Source organism: Lygodium microphyllum, unplaced genomic scaffold (genome assembly GCF_053477565.2).
Source record: "Lygodium microphyllum isolate KBCC unplaced genomic scaffold, Lygodium_microphyllum_v1.1.10 scaffold_31, whole genome shotgun sequence".
In the NCBI taxonomy this organism is placed as follows: domain Eukaryota; kingdom Viridiplantae; phylum Streptophyta; class Polypodiopsida; order Schizaeales; family Lygodiaceae; genus Lygodium; species Lygodium microphyllum.
In genome coordinates, this window is record NW_028229514.1 from 15280135 (window position 1) to 15300560 (window position 20426).

Below are 20426 nucleotides of genomic sequence, written 5' to 3' on the forward strand. Positions count from 1 at the left end.
ACCACAAAGCGTGCCCTCGACAAGGAAGAGAACCTCGGTGGCGCGCGGGTGGACGTGTGGAGGGTTTAGCCCACCATTGGGCCCGAAGTCGATGCGGGCCACGGACAGGCCTTGGGTGTTGAGTCCAGGGAAGGTAAGGGCCGACGCCAGCTGCAGAGCGGAGCCGAGCGCGTCGTTAAACTGGCCTTGCTGGCGAAGCAGAGGAGAGGCGAAGTCCTTGGCCTCCACTTGTTGGGGATTCTTGCACAGCAGACCGTTCAAAGGAACTTTAGACACAAAACTAGATGGTAAATAGCCTTATAACTAGTAAATACACATTTTTTTCTAGTTAGTAATTAGGGTACACATTTTTTTCTAGTTAGTAATTAGGGTTTTTAAAATTGGAATTAGGTTTTTAATTTTAGTAGATAGATGTGAAGCTATAACTAGTAAAATAAGTGTCTATATGGTAAAGTATGGCAAATTTCTATATATCACCTAATATAGCTATGTTTATTGGATAAAATTATAAAGCTATGGATCATAGGATAATGTGCATGCATAGCAAATCAAAACAAATTTGTATAGAATATCTAACATAGTCATGCTTATATAGTCATGTTAAGTAATATACATCACAATTGATAGGCCTAACCATCAACCATGTAGTCAATCTCAAATAAGACAATGTCGATACACACTTGTAATGGATATGTTTGTATGCATCCAAAATGTACATGTACTATAAGATACATTTGTGCATTTTGATAAGTTTTAATTCTTACTCACATAGCACAAACAGTTTATACATCCATAAATAAAATATCATTTTTAACAATATAAATATTTCCTTGTCACATTAAAACAAAGAAGAATCTCATTCAATTCAACTCAATGCCATGGCTCTAAATCTTGAAATTCCCCTCAAATCCCCCTAAAGTGTGGGATATACCTAGCATCCGTACAAGTATAAACAGTTATCAAAAGTTATTTGAGCCCCTTACAAACAAGGAGCATATCCATCCATTAGCAAAATAGAAACAATTCAAATTGTAATAGTATTTTCCTTAAATGAAAGACATAGAATCTCTTGAGTATGCGGAAACTTGAAGAGAGGAGCTCTCAATAGATAGTTATGGCAAATGGTCTATTAAATAGAGTAGTTGTATTAAGTTCATTAAAAAATCAACATTTCCTATCAACATGTGGCATATACTCCCACTTTCATGCATGTAGCATATTCAGGGGGTGAATAAGGAGTAAGAGATGATGGAATACATAGCACTAATATAAAGCAATAGAAGCAAGACAATGGGATGGAGATGGATTATGCTAACATTGTCGTTGATAGCATAAAGATGGAAGAGCTAGAGAAGAAGATGCAGGGTGACCAAAAATGTTTTATTGAGAATTAAAAGAGAGTCACAATAGAATTTGGGGAGCAAGTGCTATGTGCATGAGTGCTATCCTTGTTGCCATGCATTCGGCAAAGCAATGCTAAGTATTCTCTATGCAACATGTGCATGTATTTTAAGAGAAGGTTTCCCTTGAGGATGAGTTTGCTAGATTGTTTTGGCTCACCTATGGATCAAAGTGGTGCTCGCATTGTTTTGCTTGCCATTAGAATTCTTTCGGGTCTTTCTTTCATCTAAAGCAAAACTTCCTACTTTGCTAGATAGAGAAGTAAGGTGCTAGTAGAAGTGCTAGGTAGAGCGCTCTATGTTCTTACAATAATATCAACTAGTGGAGCAAGTGACCTCTTGTACTTTGGGATAAGAGGAAAAAGATCCTTGACATGCTCCAGATTTTTTATCCTAGTGGGATTGAGTTGTTGGTCGATGTTAAATTCTCCCTCTTCTTGGATACATGCTTCAAATGCAAAGAAGATGGATGCTTTGCAAAGGAATGCCCAAAAAGGAATTGAGATAAGAAGAAGCAAATGAGAAAATAGTGGAGATAAGGAAGAACTTCAAAAGAAGCAAAAAGGAAAAAACATAGGTTGAGAAGGGATGTGTAGTCTATGTGTGTACATGTCATGACGTTCATGTGGTGTGGTGTGTGTGATGTGTTTATGTGTTAATGTGGGTGGTGGGGTATGAGTGTGTTTGTGTATCTATGTGATAGGGGTGAGTGTGTTTGATGGTTGATGGTGGTGCAACTTTGTGGTAGATGCAATAGGGCAATGGAAACTTGTGGTGGGAAGAGATTGGAGGTAAACCTAATTATCAGTCGTGATCCTAGAGATGCTGAAGTTAAAGCGAGATGGAAACAAATAATTTCAACCACCAAATTCTTTGAAGTCTAATGGAGGTAAGAAATAAAAAATTTCCCTTTAAAAGCTTCTTGCAAATGTTTTGTTGACAAGGCTATTTTGCTATTTTGGATTATGGAGGTTCGAACAAAGATATAATGTTAATTAGTTGGCTCACTATGATCTCTTAGAATGTGAGGTGCCTAGGAAGTCCATCCAAGAAGAATGTGTTTAGTAGGAGAAAGAAATGGAAGCCCCTCTCTTTCAACACCTCATTTCTAGAAAGGGAAGGATTCAACTTATAGCTGAAGGATGCTTGGAAACAAACCAACAATCCAATGTCTTATCCAATGTAGAACTAGATGAGATCCATTGCTATCATAACTGAGATTACCAATATGTATGGCAAAGATCAAGATTGACTTCAAAGAAGGTTGCATGTTAGTAGTTAGCAATGCAGTGAGTATATTATTATGACTCTTTCTAAGTGTTCTAGTAATGGGATATTTTATCAAATTCTCAAAGAAGTGGAGCATTACATGGAGGATTTGCAAAAACATAAAGGTGAAGTTGCCAAAATTTAGTATAAGGGAAATGGTATCTTATGGGACTAGTTCTTTGACCAAGTAATTTTATGAATTGATGAAGCAAAAGAAGCAAAAAGAGTTCATCACTATGATAGATGTTGGATGAGGAATCGCGGAATTTATGTAGGGATGTTTCATCCTCTTTGGAATGTATTTGTAAATGCTCTATGCTTAGGTCCATTTGAGGTAAAGATGTCGATGCCAAAGGGTGTTCCAATATCCCATTTCTCTTTGCTACCATAATCACCAACCCTTTGCTTAGGAATTTGGATTTGAAGGTGCAACATGGAGTAAGCAAGGGGCTTCCTATACCATTAAGAAGAAACTCGGTCTCCCAATTCTTTGCCAACAATAACTTACCAATATTGTGCAAGTAGGAGGCAACTAGTAGATGTATTTGATGAAAGTGTATGAAAGTTTTCTAGAGCTATCTAGGGTTGTGACTAATGTGAGCAAAAGCAAGCTTATTTACCTAAGATTGAATGAGTTAGCAAAGTTGCTAAGGGATCTAGGCTTCCCAGTAGAAAAATTGGAGCTGTAGTTGCTTGATTCTAAAGAATTTGGGTGTTTTCAAGATTTTTAGCATCAGACCTTAATTAGTGAGCATATGATGGAGGAATTTATTTGATTATCTTGTACATTATGTATGTTATGAGTCAAATAACATGCAAAAGTGACAAAAAATACATGCACAGGAAAGGCCAAATTTTGGGATTATGAATCGAGTGAGATTAATGAAGGTTGAAGATCCATAGCCTAGATTATCATATAAGACACTAGAAGTGAGGTAGGACTCTTGTTTCATCATGGAATATGGCTCCTAGCATCAATGATCCTAATGGGATTGAGTTGTTGGTCAATGTAGAATTCTCTCTCTTCTTGGTTACATGCTTTATGTGCAAAGAACATGGGTGCTTTGCAAAGGAATGGAGCTAAGAAGCACCCAAGGAGAAAAGAGTGAAGATAAGGAAGAACTTCATGCAACATAGTCACAAAAGAAGTAAAAAGAAAAAAGCTCATAGATTGAGAAGGGTAAATCCAAGAAAACAAACAACCCTCAAAAGGAGGAGCCCAAATCCTAGAGATGTCAAAGCTAAAGCAAGATGGAAATAAAGAAATTCAACCACCAAAGTCTTCGGCATCTAATGGAGGTGAGAAAGAAAAGCTTTCCCTTTAAAAGCTTGCTTGCAAATGTTTCATTGACAAGCCTATTTTTCTATTCAGGATTATGGAGGCTCAAACAAAGATACAATGTTAATTAGTTGGCTCTCTATGATCTCTCGAAATGTGAGGTTCCTAGGAAGTCCATCTAAGAAGGATCGGTTTAGTTGGAGAAAGAAATGGAAGCCAGTCTCTATTTAGGTTCAGCGCCTCCTCTCTAGAAGGGGAAGGATTCAACCCATAATTGAAGGATGCTTGGAATAATATGATAAGGTCTTAAGTTCTTATCTACACAGTCAAAAAAATGGTAAATTACAAAGCACTCGACAGATAAAAAACTCAATAACTTGGAAGTTAGCTTAATACTCTTTTAGTGATAGTCATTAAGTTGAGTGTTTTTGCATCTGCTTTGTAAAGTTGTTTTTATGGGCTAACTTGGAAGTTACCTAAGTGCCCTTTTAGTCCTCTCCATTGGAGTAAGGGGGCCCGAGTTTGTGACTTGTATTGGTTCCCCACAGCCTCTAACTCTTGCATAAGAATTGAGTGAATTACTTTCACACAACTTTTCAAATCATAAGTGAGGTTGGAAAAACTTAAAGCTTGAAATGAATAATAGGGAAAGATTAAAAGATGGAGTGCCATCAATGTTATGCAAAAAATTAATAGAGATATGTTCGGGATAATAATTAGGAATATTAGTTGAGTCCTTGATATTGATGAGTTAACTACACTTTTATAAGAACATACCAACAATGGATCGCTAGGTTACTTGTTGAGATTCAAAGGTGCCAATGTCAACAACTTGTGCTTAGGCATGCCCTTTATCAAAAGACAATGCATGTGTTTGGGTTGGGGGCTATATATGCTAGTAAGTTTATAACACTCCTTTACGATTATTCATATCTATCATAGGCCCTACTAGTTGTCCAGTATCACAAGCAAGAGAAGATGGTATTTCCATTCCAAACACCACGACCTTCTTTTGATCTTAAATTTTAAAAAATCACAAGATGATACGAAACTTCCATCTCCCAACTTGCATATGGGTTCTGCTTCTACACTACCAATAAAATTTCGAAGACTTTACAACCTTACAAATTTTCAAGAGCTTAGAACCTTATGAACTAATATCCTTAATTATTTCTAATCTAAATTACTAGGCTTTTGACTGGTATACATGGAGATGTGGCACTACTACATCTGATTGTCAATGTACTCCCAATACACTAGTTGGGATTGGTTGCATGCTTCGACTACACCTTCTCTTTGATATTCACATGCAAGGCTTATGTAGGGCAATGAATTTAGGAAGGCAACCCCGACTCCACGCATCATCAGTATCCTAAGATTCTTCATGATAGTGCATATCAAGATGGTCTTCCTAGCGTGGCAGTTCAAAAAGATTGGTGTGCCGTCGTTGAGGTAGCACAACATCTCTATGAGGGAGATGACCTTGTTCCAGTGCTATAAGTTCAACATGAGGTTATTGTCCTATAGTTCAGAAGTAATAATGGTTATTGTCCTATAGTTCAACATGAGGTTGAAATTGAAACTAAAACTGAAAAAAACTATGGTCATTGTCCTATAGTTCAGAAGTAATAATCAACATGAGGCTGAAACTAAAAATAATCGTTATTGTCCTATAGTGAACCCGTCATATAGACAAGTGATAAGCATCATGAATGTGAGACTGAATGAAAATAAACATAATGGTTACTATTATTTTTAGAGATATCTAAGCCATGCATATGCCATCACTCGTAATGGAAATCAGGTACTATTACACACTAGTGAGAGGGGTCTTTGTACAAATTAGGATTATAGCTGAAACAAATTAGGATTATACCTTCATAGTTGATTTCAATCATAACCTTCATCAAAGTGTTGTTTTTCAAATTCTGTTTGGACATTATTCACCTGTCATGTAGATAAGTAATAATCAACATCAATGTGAGAGTAAATGAAACAAATAAAGATAAACTCAAGGGGAGTCGAACCCCAAACACAATTTGTGTCTATCGAGGAGTATACTTGCAAAATTTAAAAATAATATTTGTATAGAGAGAGACATGATTGCCTCTAAGGCAATCATGCCTCTCTCTCTCTCACTCACTCTCTCTCTCCCTCCCTCGTGCATATTGCTAAGTAAGAGCATATGACTTTAATTCCACATATACACATGTATAGCTCCCACAATATGCACACGAAACTATGTTCTCTAACGAAATTCAAAACATAAAAACAAAAAGTAAGTGAATTTACATATCAAAATAAAAGGCTAACTCTACTTTTACATCATCTAATGACCTTTCATATTCTTATCCAATTTTTATTTTATTTTTTTTAAATATCTCCAAAGCAAAACCATGAAACCGTCCCATGACTAGTAGAGACAAATCTAATTCTCTCTTAAAGGCTAAATAATCAACATCAACAAAATTTTGTTTATTGAGCCAAAGATGTAGACTATTATAGAGATATAGTCTATATTACAAATATATTTTTGGGATGACAATTAGGATTATTTTTAAGAGCCCTTGTCTATAATAATATACCAACAACGAGTCATAGGGGTATTTGTTGAGATTTTAAGGTGCCAATGCCAACAACATATGCAAATTGATTTGAAGCATTAGGTAGATAGGAATATTAAAGGATATATCAGATCCAATTAGACACTAGATGTTGGAAACAGGTCTATCAGAGATGTAGACTCTATTAGATATGTAAATAATTCCACGAGTCTTGGTAGCTAATATTATCACTGATGAGACAAAACATTTTTAATTTAAAGAATCTTGAGTGTTACCAAGATCCCTTTAAGTCTTCCAATTTTGATGAGACATCGAAAATCTCTACAAGACTTGCATTTGGAATGATGATGATCGACAAAGTCTACTCATTGTACTCACAGAGATGATTGATGCGGTGCATGCACCAAAAATCACCAAGAGTTGAGTCATCGAAGGCCGGGGGGGTAAAGATTTCTATCAATATGATCATGTGACTTATCTTTTTCTAGAATTCTTCAAAAATGAAATAGAGAAATAAATATTGATAAACTCAAAAAAAAAATTAAAAACTTCTCATCCTACCGTTGAAACACTAACCTTAATATATTTTCCCTCTATAAAGTTTTGGAACTCCTGCCTTCTCTTCTTTTCCCCTTTTTCCATTTTGCAACATAGCAGGCCGTACTCTGTGAACTGAGTGGAGGTGCACAGATTTCATGATAGAGAAAGAAAAGACATCATAGATTGCAGTATCAATCACCATCACTAAGCTCCAGTCCAGGTACAATTTTGCAATGTACTCTTATAAGCTTCTTTCATGTAATACGTTTTTTTAATATAGTATGGCTATGGTGGTCAGCTCATTCTCCTTCACTTTCTCTAGAGAAGCACAAGCATCCCCCATGTAAGAAACAATTGCCACTAAAGGAATGCAGTTTGTGATCTTGCACACAAGAATTGCAAAAAAGTTCTCCTCAAGAGCCCACTTCCAAAATAGCCCTTGCTTAATGTCCCTGCTAATTGCCTCGATGTTGTAGGTGGCTAGAGTAAGACTATCTTGGTACCTAGCCATGCTTGTCATCTTGAATGTTAGTTTTGTCAAAACCTTTGTCTCTTGGCAAGACAATGAATGTGAATAGAAGACAAGACATGAAACAAGAATAGGTGGCAAGCCTCTATTACTGTTGCAAATCGATCCATCCTCTGTTTGTCTTGTCTAGGATGTAGGTGCCAAGGACCACCATGACTCTTGGCTGCAACTGTTTAACTACTTTACAATGTAGAAGTCAGAAAACTGATGCAATTACATACCTTCTAAAAAATATGAATCTTTGTTTTTGCCCCCAAAAAAACCTATAAAAGAACAGCAAAAACAAAACTTATCACCTTGCAGATTCCTTCTTTTTCAAAGTTTGGTTGCTGTCCGCTAGTGAGCCAGACATAACCCAAAGAGCCTTAATAGGAGACCCTTTCTCTGATTATGGTGACTGTAGGTGACCACACTAATATATTATCAGACATTACGTTGCATCTAGCACCATTTCTCTGAGATCCAGGGCATTGAATGGTGCATAACCATGATAGTCATTGTTGAAATATGCATAAACATCCAATCCAACTTTCATTTTCTCTTTTATCCATGAGGCATAAGTCTGCAACTCTTCAGGCTGGTAGTATCTCTGATAATTATATCCATGAAAGCGAATGTAAGTCCAGTCTGCAGTAAAATCCTGAAACATCACATTAATATAGAGCTTTCACTTACAAGGACTCACCTTTCAACATTCAATATAATCAAAACATAGTGCACATAGTACTGATGGTGAAGATTATAAAGCTTTTGCTGCAAGACGATCAAAAGAAAGGTACAGAATTGATGATGGATTTAATGGATTCGGATGATCAAGAAAGATCATTAATCTCTGAGATCAACCACAGTTGATGGAACTTCGATATTCGATTGTTATGCTACAGAGAAGAATCACAATGGATGAAATTGTTTATAGAGGAATAGAACACTTACCTTTTATAAGTCCTAGTGGTCTCTCTAGGCGACGTCAAGTGGGTCATCCGCTGGGCTTCTAGTGCCACATGGCTGTGTACCTCCATCTACGATGCAGAAGATCTCGAATTACCAGAAGGTATAATCATCTACAAATGGCCTGTATCCGGAAATAAACTGATTGGTTTCTCGGAGCAACAGTAGGTAGAGCATAAATAGTCTTCCACGGAGCCAACTATTTTGGTTTCAACACCACAGTAGTTATTGCACAAGTTGATTGCTTGGTATGTGCAAGCATGATTGCCACCATCATTGCCACAGCTACTGGCTATGGATGACAGAGGCGAGAGGTGAAACAAAACTGTAGTAGCTGGTTCAAGGCAGGAATATCAATGCCCAGTACTTGTTGTTGTAGCTAGTCCTTCACACAAACTACTTAAATGATCTTCTACGCAGTCTTTTGTACAAGTATCTTTATGGCCTGCTCTTCTCCTTACTTTCTTAAGGCATGGATTGGAATCCTTACAAAAGTTGATGTTGGTGCAGCCTGAGTTGGATCCAGCATAGTGCTTCTGTCCAGCAATGTGATGATGGTGATCATGATCATGATGCAAGCTCTTGAGGTCCTCTTCTTGATCTGTAGGTCCCTTCGATGTGCAGCATTCAAGGTCAAATTCATCCAATTTGGTTGAGCTGCAGTAGAACATTGGATGTCCAAAGATGTTCCTCTTTGAATGACCAACAGCACATGATTGCAACAGCTTGTGCTGGTGGCTGTGATCATGCCTCTGGTGCAGATGATCATGACAATGTTTATGTCCACTGTGATGGTGATCATGATTATGTTGACCTGTATTGCAAGAGCCATTAGCTCTAGTCTGTCTACCTAGCAATAACATGCTATTGAAGATCAGAAGCAGGCAAGTGCCCACATTAGCACAACAACAGCACCCCATAGGGATGCATATCCAGCTATCGCAAGCACAATAACTAGCAACTTGACTGTGATTGACAGGAATATGTTTTGTTGGATCTTTTTTCTTGATTTTCGTGCTAACTCCAAAGCATGTGCAAGGTTCTTAAGATTATTGGTCATGAGAGCAACATCTGCAGTCTCCATGGCCACAGCTAAACCAACAACACCCATGGCAATGCCAACATCAACTCCTGCTAAAGCAGGTGCATCATTTATGCCATCTCCCACCATGCCAGTCAATCCCTTTTGCTTGAGTTGCCTAAGCACACTCACCTTTTCTTCAAGAAGTAGTTGGGCATGGACTTCAAAAGAATTGGTGCCGAACTACATTTTAACCAAATTAATCAGATGATCACAGTGATTTTGCTTATTAGTATTTATCTGAGCATATATATAATAGATGCCAAGAGATGCCTAGTAAACTGTATCGTAGGTGAGCTAAAAATGTCAAATGATCATCACCTTCATGTTTACAACATTTGCTATAGTTAGACTATCTCCGGTAAGCATGAAAATGTGAAGGCCCAACCTCTGCACATATCTCCCAGTTATCCCTCTTTGATTAGAATAGATCGGAAGAAAAATTTTAGTTCTCATTAGGTAATGGCACAATCAGACATTTAGAGTGGGTAAATGATTAGAAATAAATTTCTCACCTTTATGTTATGCACAACTTCAAGTGCTTCAGTGCAAAGCTAATCACTAGCACATAAAATCCCTTCCAGTTTTTTGTTCACACCTATCCAACAAATTGTCAATCCTTGACTCTTCCAGGTTTCTATGGTCTCTTCTATGTCTGCAAATAGTACAAACCAAAATGTCACATTACATATAACAACAAACAAATGAAGAAACATGCTTATAGATGTACTCTGGCCTCTACCAAATGGCCCTGTTCTATATCCATACATACCGTGATCACTCCATTGAAACCGGTTTCCTAGTCTCTCATTACTGATGTGTATTTGGTGGCCATCAAGCACACCACTAACGCCTTCCCCATCTATAATTGTGAAGCCCTCAACATGACCTGAAGGCTCAATTCCATATTGCATCTTTGCATATGAAACCAGGGCCGAGGCCATTGGGTGGCTTGATTTGCTCTCCACACATGACATCCTGTAACAAGTATTTGGGTGTTTTGAATTAATGAGTGAAAATCAGAGAGACGAGTTTTGCAATTTTCCGTTCTAATCTAGTTTCAACAGGTGCAAGGTACTGAATTGTTTGCCACAACTAATTATTTTACCAGTACAGGAGCCTGTGTAAGTTTGTGTTATTGTTGATGGGCAACACCTCTACCACTTGGAATTGTCCCTTTGTCAAAGTCCAGTACAGGAGCCTATGTAAGTCTGTGTTATTATTGATGGGCAGCACCTCTACCACTTGGAATTGTCCCTTTGTCAAAGTTTCTGTTTTGTCCAAGGCCATAACCTTAAGCTTCCCAAGAGCCTCTAGAGAGCTTCCACTTTTCACAAGAAACCCCATTTGAGCGCATAAGCCCCTGATCTGTACTGTCCTGGAATTTGGGTTCATCGATGAGACTTGATCAGTATCAGATTATAGCCTAAAGATCGATTATCAGGCTTTAACCTAAGTGATTGGAATTAGAGCTCATCGATGATTGATGTCAGCGCAAGTCCCGTGGCATGTCAATCGTAGGAGCTAAAGCTCAGTGAACACCTTGACCTCTTGAATAGCAAGTAGGTCCAGCTTCCTCAATCTGAGGAGTCTCATGCATACATCCTTCTTGGGTTCACAGCCCAACCCTCTAACATCCCATGTTACCATTGTGACCTTGGACATTGCAGCTTCACTCAGAAATCTGAATCTCATCACTCTCCCCATGGTTCTCATCGAGAACGACATACCAGTTTCTATCAATCAGTGGCTTGTGGGCGAGTTTTTGAGTGATACCTTCTTCCTGTTCTTGCCTTTGACTTTGTTTGTTATATGCACATTCTCTTTGTATGCTTCTTCAATCTTTTGATTAGTTGTACCCCCTGCATGCGCCGCTCGGGCCTTCCTCTGCTCCTCTTGGACTAGAGCATGATCCTAATCTTTGCCATTCCCCTCCTCCCTCACCTCTCGGGTCCTTTTGTTGCATGGCTTGCAGATCTGGTTTTTTCCTGTCATCCAATGGGGTAGACTCTATGGACTAGATATAGTGGCTTGCCCAAAAAGAACATGTAAATACCACAGCTAGAGTTTGCAGCATACCTTTGTTTGAGAGAGAACGGAACAAGTGTTTTGAGAACCACCTTATCCTTATTGAGCTCACCCTTCTCGCTTTGGTTGAAAGCCTTCTGGTCAGTTGATCGATCGCAATGAGCTTTTGATCGAATCACCAAAATCAGCAATATAGCACTAGTAGCGCCATGCCTGGCCTGCCATTCTTCGAAGCCATGGATGCTCTGTGCGGTGGCTGCTCTGTTGTGCAACTACCCGTTGTAATTCCTGATGTGGATTGTGGGTTAATTATAATGCTTGGTGAGTCCCAGTCTTCTGGTAGCAGTACTATACTGACTACAGTGTGCATGTGAAGACATCATGCATGAGAGCTAGCCATGTGTCTATTACATCATGATTCATGCTTAGGACATACCTCTCCTTCTTTATTGCAACTGTCTCGAGGTCTCCAACAATGTTTAGGACATACCTCTCCTCCTTTATTTCCCTCAAATAGCTCTAGTGATTCCTCTATGATAACCACAAATTATGTTGCTCTAGAGCCCCACTTGGACTCTTCATCACAAGAAAGAGCAAGCTTACACCTAGCTCCAAGCCATTAGTCTTCCTCACTCTTCCTATCCTTTTGTTTTCCCTCATTTTTCCTCGACTTTCCAATCCCTTATCTTGGCCTCATACCCACTTATGTGCTCATCAACTAATGCCAATGTTTACAAAATTTGACCCCATCACTTTAAGGAAGTGTTTAGGAAAGATTGCTTCTTTTTAATTGTTTTTAAAACTAGGATGCACTTATGCTTGTGAAATCCACCTAGTTAGATGCAATTGAAATAAATTGGTTATTTTAAATTTACTAGAAGTAACTCACGATTGAAGATTGGTCATTTTTACTTTCAAAGGAATGAAGGAAAAAAGAACATAAGGTGTCTAAGCATTTTTAGCAAGTTGCCTTTGTGCATTGCAAGTAACGAATCTAGAACAACTAATGACTACCATTACAAAGTTGAAATTATTGTAGTACACCTTTGATTATGCATGGAAAGATTAAATCGCATGTTGCATATTTTAGAAAAATCTTATTCGTAATGATTCATTAAAAAGAAGTCGTTATCAACCATAGGAAATTGCAAGGCATGGAAAAGATTCTAAGGGCTTCATGAAGTAGGTTAACTCTAGCTTCAATTGGGATAAATCTCATTTAATGACGTAGTAGTTAGGAAAGGTTGCATAATGCACATTCATCGTAAGAAGAATTTCATTCATCAGGAGATGTAGTTAGGGAAAGGATGCATGGTTCATTTTAACATAAAACCTTAAAAGCATAGTGGCATAAACCGTGAATGCATGCCCTAGTAGGATCAATGGAAATTATGCCGTAACTTAACATGTGTTTTGGTCTTACCAAGAAGAGTTAGGGATTATGAATCTAGTCATACGTAGAGGCAATGAATGGCGTGCTTACATGAATTGTAACGTAATGCAACTAGTTTTCCCCCTCTTTGATCAAGACAACGTCTTTAGGAATGGTTCGTCCTTGTCGTAAGACAAGTAAATTGGATTACCCAAAATACCTAAACCGCAAAGTATTCACATAGGATGGTTAAATCGATAGAATATACTCCAAGTGCTAACTACGGTTTAGCACGTTAAGGACTTGACCTGGTTTCGCACTTGTTGCCAAGTCGAAACCCTCATACCCAAAGGTCTTGCCCACATTCCCGGAATGTAGGGAAAATTGGACATACTTGCAAGAAACGATCTAGGGTTTCTACCCTAAGGATCACTCGTTTAAATGTTGAAACTCGGATTGAGTTGGAACCCCTAGGACTGAATGTTGTCGGCCTAGTGTAATTGGAAATGGGTTGGATATGAAGACACCCTAAACCCTGCTTCTTATCTAATCATGATTCTGTCACTACAACAAAAAGGCTCCATAGACGCGCTTGTAGACGCAATATTTGAATTGTGAAAAAAAAGTCGGGCGCGTTTATTAACGCGTCTACAAAATCGCGTCTAAAAGCACGCTTATAGGGAGAAGTAGACACACACTTAGACGCGCCTATAGACGTAGATATAAATGCACTACATAAATATATAATCATATTTATAAAAAAGTGGATATATTCATATTGTGCATCTATACACGCGTCTATAACCGCGTTTACTCTGAAAGTTTTTTACGATAATAGATGTGCATTTATCCTGCAATTTAGATGCGCTGATAGACGCGCAAAACAGAGGTATGAAAAAAAAACTAGAGAGCGTGTGGCTTTGCAGGCTACATGCTCTCTGGTTTTTTTTCCCCCCAACAACATCAAATTATATGCTTAGGGAAAACAGAGAAAGATTATTTTGAAGATTGGATATTGAAAACAAAACAATGTATGTAGCACACAAAATTTCATATATATAGATGAAACGTTTTTACATTATGAGTTCTAGTGGTTGTGACGTCATGATCGCAAGCACTAGCTGAAAGTAATACATATTAAAAATGAAAATTACAAGCCAAGGGGAGGCATGCATGCATGGGGCTCCTCTATATCTCCTCAGAAGAGGCATCATCATCACTACCACCACTGCTGCCTGTGCCGCTGCCGTTGCTGCCACCGCTACTGCTAGTCCCCCCTTCGCTATCCTCAACTGCATCAGGGTTTGCCTACACAAAGGATTAAAGTATATAAATACTATTACAAACAATAAATCATATTGATCTATACTTTTCATGTAAAAAATAAAACATACCTCTTTTGGTGGTGGAATCCTCATGGCGCGATTATATTGCTCCTCCGTGATGAGTCCCTCCTCGTAGAAATGCTGCCAAGTGGATGCCCGGTTATGACCTCGATGGTAGCCTACCTCTCTAGGAGTAGGCATCCTACCAACGATATGGAACTACAAAACAATTTGAACATACAACGTATTAAAACACACTACATAATGAAGTGAAATAAATTACAAAATTTAATTTAAAAAAAGAAATCAAATAATACTTACAAACTCAGCCTCCCATGACTTCCTGCCACCCGATCCATAATGCGACAATCCCATGGTTGCCATCTGGATACGTCGTGCCTCTGCATGCTAGCGACTTGTCATTTTCTCCGTTGCTCTCTTCTTGGCCTCTTTCCACTCCTTGCGGTGGCAATTGGGTGGTTGGCTATATCCAGGGCGCCCCTGCTCTTGTCTCCGCAATGACTCCTTGACGCGCGTCATAAGGTGAGACCTCTTGTTATGAAGCACGTCTCTCATCTCTGACCGTCCCCAATCATCTGAGAATCGTAAATTTTCGGGATTAGGGTACCTTTTATGTACTCTCCGCAGCACCTCTTGCCACAAACCATTTTTTTGGTGCTTGAAGGGAATCATGCAATCTTTGTATGTGGCATGCACGACACTCCTCAAGTAGGCTATATCACTTCCCTCCCCTCGAAGTCATGCAAGATACCACCAACATCAGTGATAGAGTAGTACATTTGTGGAGGCTCACCTCTCTCATTTTCCGGTGAGGGTGATCGAGAGCCACCACCTAGGCAACCCTCACAAAGCCCTCGACCTCCTCGTCCTCCCACACCACTCTTCCTCCTCCCTCGACATGCACTATCCTCTACCTCACTCGATACATGTGCCTCTGCATATGTACGTGCTTCGGCCGATCCATGTATCTCAGCTGATCCCTGTGTAGGCAAAGATGTGATAGGTGTCCGAGACATCACACTGAAAACCTCATCTGCAATGGGAGGGCGACCAAGATAATTGGTCATCTCCCCCATGAATTGCTCCTTGTTGAATGGGGTGCTGGAGGATCTAGGATTCCACATCTACACAAAAAAAATCATATTACCTTGTGTAGATAAAACATATTACATATAGCGTCTATACCTGTGTCTCTCTGCGCGTCTATACCTGCGTCTCTGTGGGCGTCTGTCAGCGCCTGTATCCTCGCGTGTACACTGCAGAGCACACGCGCCCGCACACGCGCTCAAAGACGCGCCCTCAGAGAAACATTTTCCACGTCTATATCTGCATCTACACTAGGATGTAGACGTGCTATCAGACGTGCTTGGTCGGATGATTTTAACAAACGACCGCCATTATTGATTTACAAAATGCAATACATAATGAAATCACAAATCCTAAATACACAGACAGAGCAAAGAGAGGAAGAGAGAGAGAGAGAGAGAGAGAGAGAGAGAGAGAGAGAGAGAGAGAGAGAGAGAGAGAGAGACTCACCTTGGGTGTTTGGTGTGGCGGGTGGTAGCGCTTCTTCCTTCTCCTTCTTCCTCTTCTTGGTAAGTTACCCTCCCTTGATGCTTGCTTCCTTACTTGCTGCTTCTTCTTGTTCTCCTCTCTCTTGTTCTCACTTTCTTCCTCTCCTTGGCTTTTCTTTTTCCCTTCTTATGTGTTTTAAATGAAAGAAGAGGTGAGTCATGAGGAGGTGAGTCATGAGGAGGTGAGGCATGAAAAGACTAGGTGAGGCATGAAGAGACTGCATGTCGGCTAAACTCAAGCTTTAGAACCGCAAAAAACGTAGGAAAGAAAAGGCGTAGTTTGAAAAGAAATGATTTAAGTATGATTTGAATTTTGACGTGTGCGTCTATTTTTGCGTGTATAAGCGCGTCTATTTGCGCGGATATATAGACTCAAAAATCATGTCTATTTACACGCACGTTTAGACGCGCCTATAGACGCTGTGATAGACGCGCCCGACTTTGCACGTCTAACATACGCGTCTATGCCTCGTTTCTGTTGTAGTGCATGGCCAGAAGATGCCATTTGATGGGTGAAATAATCCCATGAAATAGATGCGACACTTGTGCAACAAGTTGCAACGTCGGATGATCTTGTGGTTTGATCACAAGAGAATGGCCAATTCCTCGGAATGAGATTGGCAGATTCTTGCGCAAGTTTAACTTGCAAGAGGATGGGTAGTCATCCTGTTATATCACCTTTCTTGGGAAAAGTTGCCAAGGTAAGGGAATTAGGTATTTGCATAGAAGCAAAGGACTAATCAATAACTTGGAGCAACATTTTCGCCATGATTTATTGTTTAATAAAACCTAATGTATAGGTTAAGTTGGGTTAATAGGGTACGGCCCCAACCCAAGGACATAAGGATTAACAAACAAACCCTTGGGGATCCTACCAAGTCGAAATTGATCCCGGATCGAATGTGCGTTGCATTCGAAGAGAATGATTCACTCCTTAGTAGTTGGCCAAATAACGACCACAAGAAATGATTGTGCTTGTAATAGTTTAAAGAGCACTGTTTGCTTTGTTTTCTCAAGGAACTAAAGGATGAAAAGGTATCTAATGCTTCAGGTTGAAGGCCTGAAGGGAGAGGCAGCCTCAGTTACCTCCAATTGTCACACTTGGAGCATGAGGATTCTTGGGTGCTAGGGGGCTCTGGCCGTAAATCCCTCGCGTTTCGAGCCCTGCACAAGAGGCCAATGTGACTCGAGATTGGATCTCGAGGCCTGCATACTAGTCTACAGGGGGAATCTTGGATTAGTAATCCCTGAGGATTGCTGGATAGCCTTCAGGCGGATTATGAATAAGCCTGCAGGCTGGACTTTATGATTGTATTCCAAAGATAAATATGATAACCTGTTGAAAAGGAACTTGTTTGAAATTGCTTTTCTATGTCAAGTGCTAAGATTACATGAAGGAACCAATGTGTCTAATGGCTAGTTAAGGAAGCTGCTTGATGCATGTCCAACTAAATGTGGTAGATAATTAGACAACTAAAGCAACCTTGAGGAAAGTGCAGTGGATGTGGCCATGGGTCTATCCTACGGATGGGTGGTCCCGGTTGGCCGGAAACTTTTCTCAATCATAATGGACAGCAAGGAGATATTCTCAAAGTAAATGAATAGCAAGGGTGTTGACCTAGAGTCTAGGCTATAATAATCCCGATTTATACTATTTTAGGGGAACGGAATGGGACTATGTCTTATGGTAGAAAGGTCGAGCCTTGCATCCCTCTCATTTCCCATTCTCCTTGAACTAAGTGCAGCGTGAATCCGCTTCGGCCATGGTGTTTCTATGTAAAGTAGTTCGCTTGGGGCTCGACGCTAGTTGCCATTTAGGAAATGACCATTGGGGGAAACCCTGATTCAGGTCGGTCCTAAGTGGGAACGGCCAGAATACTTCCGCTACGTAGCAGACGCGGGAAGTTCTAGATTGCAAACCTTGTAACATTCCATGGGAGTGCCGGTCGGAACTTTCTAGACCTCGTTTTTTATGGACTTCTAAGACGCGTTCTGAAGGGAACAAGTGCACATGTTACAATACCAAAGAAAAACCGATCATGGTGGAGGGGTGAATGGTAGCAATCCAATGATCGAATTTCTATCTTGGTGGTATAGGATTATAGTAGCTGATGAAGCTAAACTTTGACAAAAGAGAGCAAATGAAAGTGCTGATGAATGGGTTACAGACATGATGGAATCACGTCATGTCACTAAAAGAGTGCATTATAAAGCCTCAAGTGCCAAAGAAAACCATGCCAAGTGGGTAGAAAAAAGGCTTTGACAAGGCAGCAAATGGGTTTGAAAAGAATTAAGATAGTAAGATGAACAATGTGTTTAGTGTGAATGCAATTCATATTTTAAGAGACAAAGAGAGACTGTGTATCTAAGTGAATGAGTCTTATATTTTAGGGTTGTGTAAAAGAGAGTTTCACTTGCTATCTTATTCATTGAGTTCTCAGATCTCTTATGTAGGAAAGATGGCTAGACATAAGGTAATTGCAAATAAGCTTCTACTCAGAGCCCCATATCGTGTTCAGCCCCTTTGAGTATCTACTAGCTCAAATGCACCCCCTTCTCAACCTAACCCAGCTTCCTCAAGCTGCCCCCCTCACAAGGATCCTCCTCAACATCCCCACAAGAAATGCAAGTGGAAGTGAGGTACAGTGGCCCTAAGAGAAATTAGGAATTATCAACGCTCTTTTGATCTCATCAGTGCGAAGTAAGCTTCTCGAGACTTGTTTGCGAGATTATGCAAGACCTCTACCAGACCAAAAGCAGGAGGTGGTTTTTGGCCCAAGGTTAGGATAGACCTAATCGCTTCACAAAAGAATGTCTTCATGCTCTTCAGTGTACTACAAAGGCCTTTTTAGTTGACATGATGAGTGATACTCAACATTGTGTAATAAATGTGAAGCAGTGAAGGATGCATTCGTTCCAATGAAATTAACACAATTTGTAATGTTATCTTTTTTGGCACAATGTTCTCCTCGTGCATTGGACATATGACTATGTCCTAATGCAAAACTATGGTATGCACCCTTAAAATATGAATTAAATTTTTACTCTTATCCTTCACTCTTAACTTTGATTGTGCATCTTCGCCGTATTTTCAACTCTTACTTACAATTTTTGCTAGCATTGTCAAATTCAATAGAAAAAACATGCAAAAATTGCCATTTCTTGTTGCAAACTCTACTCCTGATGCCTCTTTATAATCAATGTGGTGCGAAGTTTCAAAGGGCCAGTAATTGTGATGTTGATTTCTCCATTATCAATCCATTCAAAATTTTGGTATGGGATAATTTTTTAAATAGTAAACTGTATATGAATGCAACGAAACTTCACAGGCGCACTTGTTAGGTGGCCAAGAGCCCTTTTTTTTTGAGAAAAAAAGTTCATGCAGACCCCTAATTTGAGGTCTGGCATCTAGATCCATTTTCTAACCAAGAAAGTGGCTCCAAACGATGGACTTTGAACCAAGGGTCTGCAGTGGCAGAAAGTGGCTCTATATGCTAGACTTCAGACCAAGGATTTGCATGTACATTTTTTCCGAAAAAGAAAAATTTGGGCTCTTGGCCACCTAACGAGTGCATGTGTGAAGTTTCGTTGCATTCCGATAAAAGGTTATGGATTTATGATCACACGATCGACAATGTGTATGAAGTTGCATTAACCCGATTTTCACACCCCCAATCTCTATCTCTTCTCCATCTTGCTCTCCTCGAGCTTGATGACATGCACTAAGCAAGCATGTCATCGTTTCAGCCATGGAAAGGCCTCATGCCAAGGCGTGCCACTTGGAGCACAAGGTGGAGCTTCCTCTAGTGCAGCAGGCAAGCGCTCCCCATAGAGCACAACAACCACCACAAAAGAAGAGAAGATGGAAATCGAGCACTGTCACCCTTTGTGAGACAAGGAGAATCCAGCACGGATACAAGCTTCTTATCTTGAAAAGATCTTTTCATAAGGTTGTCCAGGAAGTCATGCAAGACTTGGAGCTGAAAGGGATGGGAATATTTTGGGCGTGAGTGTGGGATGGCCCACCAACAGGAAGGTAGTCTGCTGTAGCTATGGAGGCCTTAGAAACAGTTGTAGAGGGGTTTCTCATCGACTTATTCGATGATACACAGCTAGCGGCCATCCATGTAAAGTGTGCCACAATTAATTCTATCTCTGATAGGTGTGATAAATTAGCTATAGGAAAAGGTAAAGACATAGCTAAATAGTCCATAAAGGCACATTATATCATGGGACTCAAATAATTCATCAGTCCTACCAAGTTGAGAAAAGGAGAGGCCAACCATGCTGAGAGAAGAAGTGGCTAGCTCACAAGGGCCATGTTGGGCAATATGGTATGGTAATTAGCCTTGGTAATCATCTAAATGCAACTACATTCTTTATGAATATAGATATTCTCCAACAAAGGATGCTTATCTCCATAGTAGAACATATAGATTACCATAGTAGTTTATGTGGATGGCGCTTTGACCATCCAACCAAACATGCAAGTGTAG

General features: G+C 39.7%; 1 protein-coding gene across 1 annotated transcript; it reads right to left on the bottom strand.

The window, feature by feature from the left end:
- Positions 1-9403: 9403 nt before the first annotated feature.
- On the bottom strand, positions 9404-10957 carry LOC148009342 (cadmium/zinc-transporting ATPase HMA3-like). The gene is made up of 4 exons (XM_087673539.1): positions 10719-10957; positions 10383-10588; positions 10207-10265; positions 9404-9793 (listed from the first exon to the last, which is right to left on the bottom strand). The coding sequence occupies exons 1-4, from the start codon at positions 10955-10957 to the stop codon at positions 9404-9406; spliced, it is 894 nt and encodes a 297-aa protein (XP_087529665.1).
- Positions 10958-20426: the final 9469 nt, after the last annotated feature.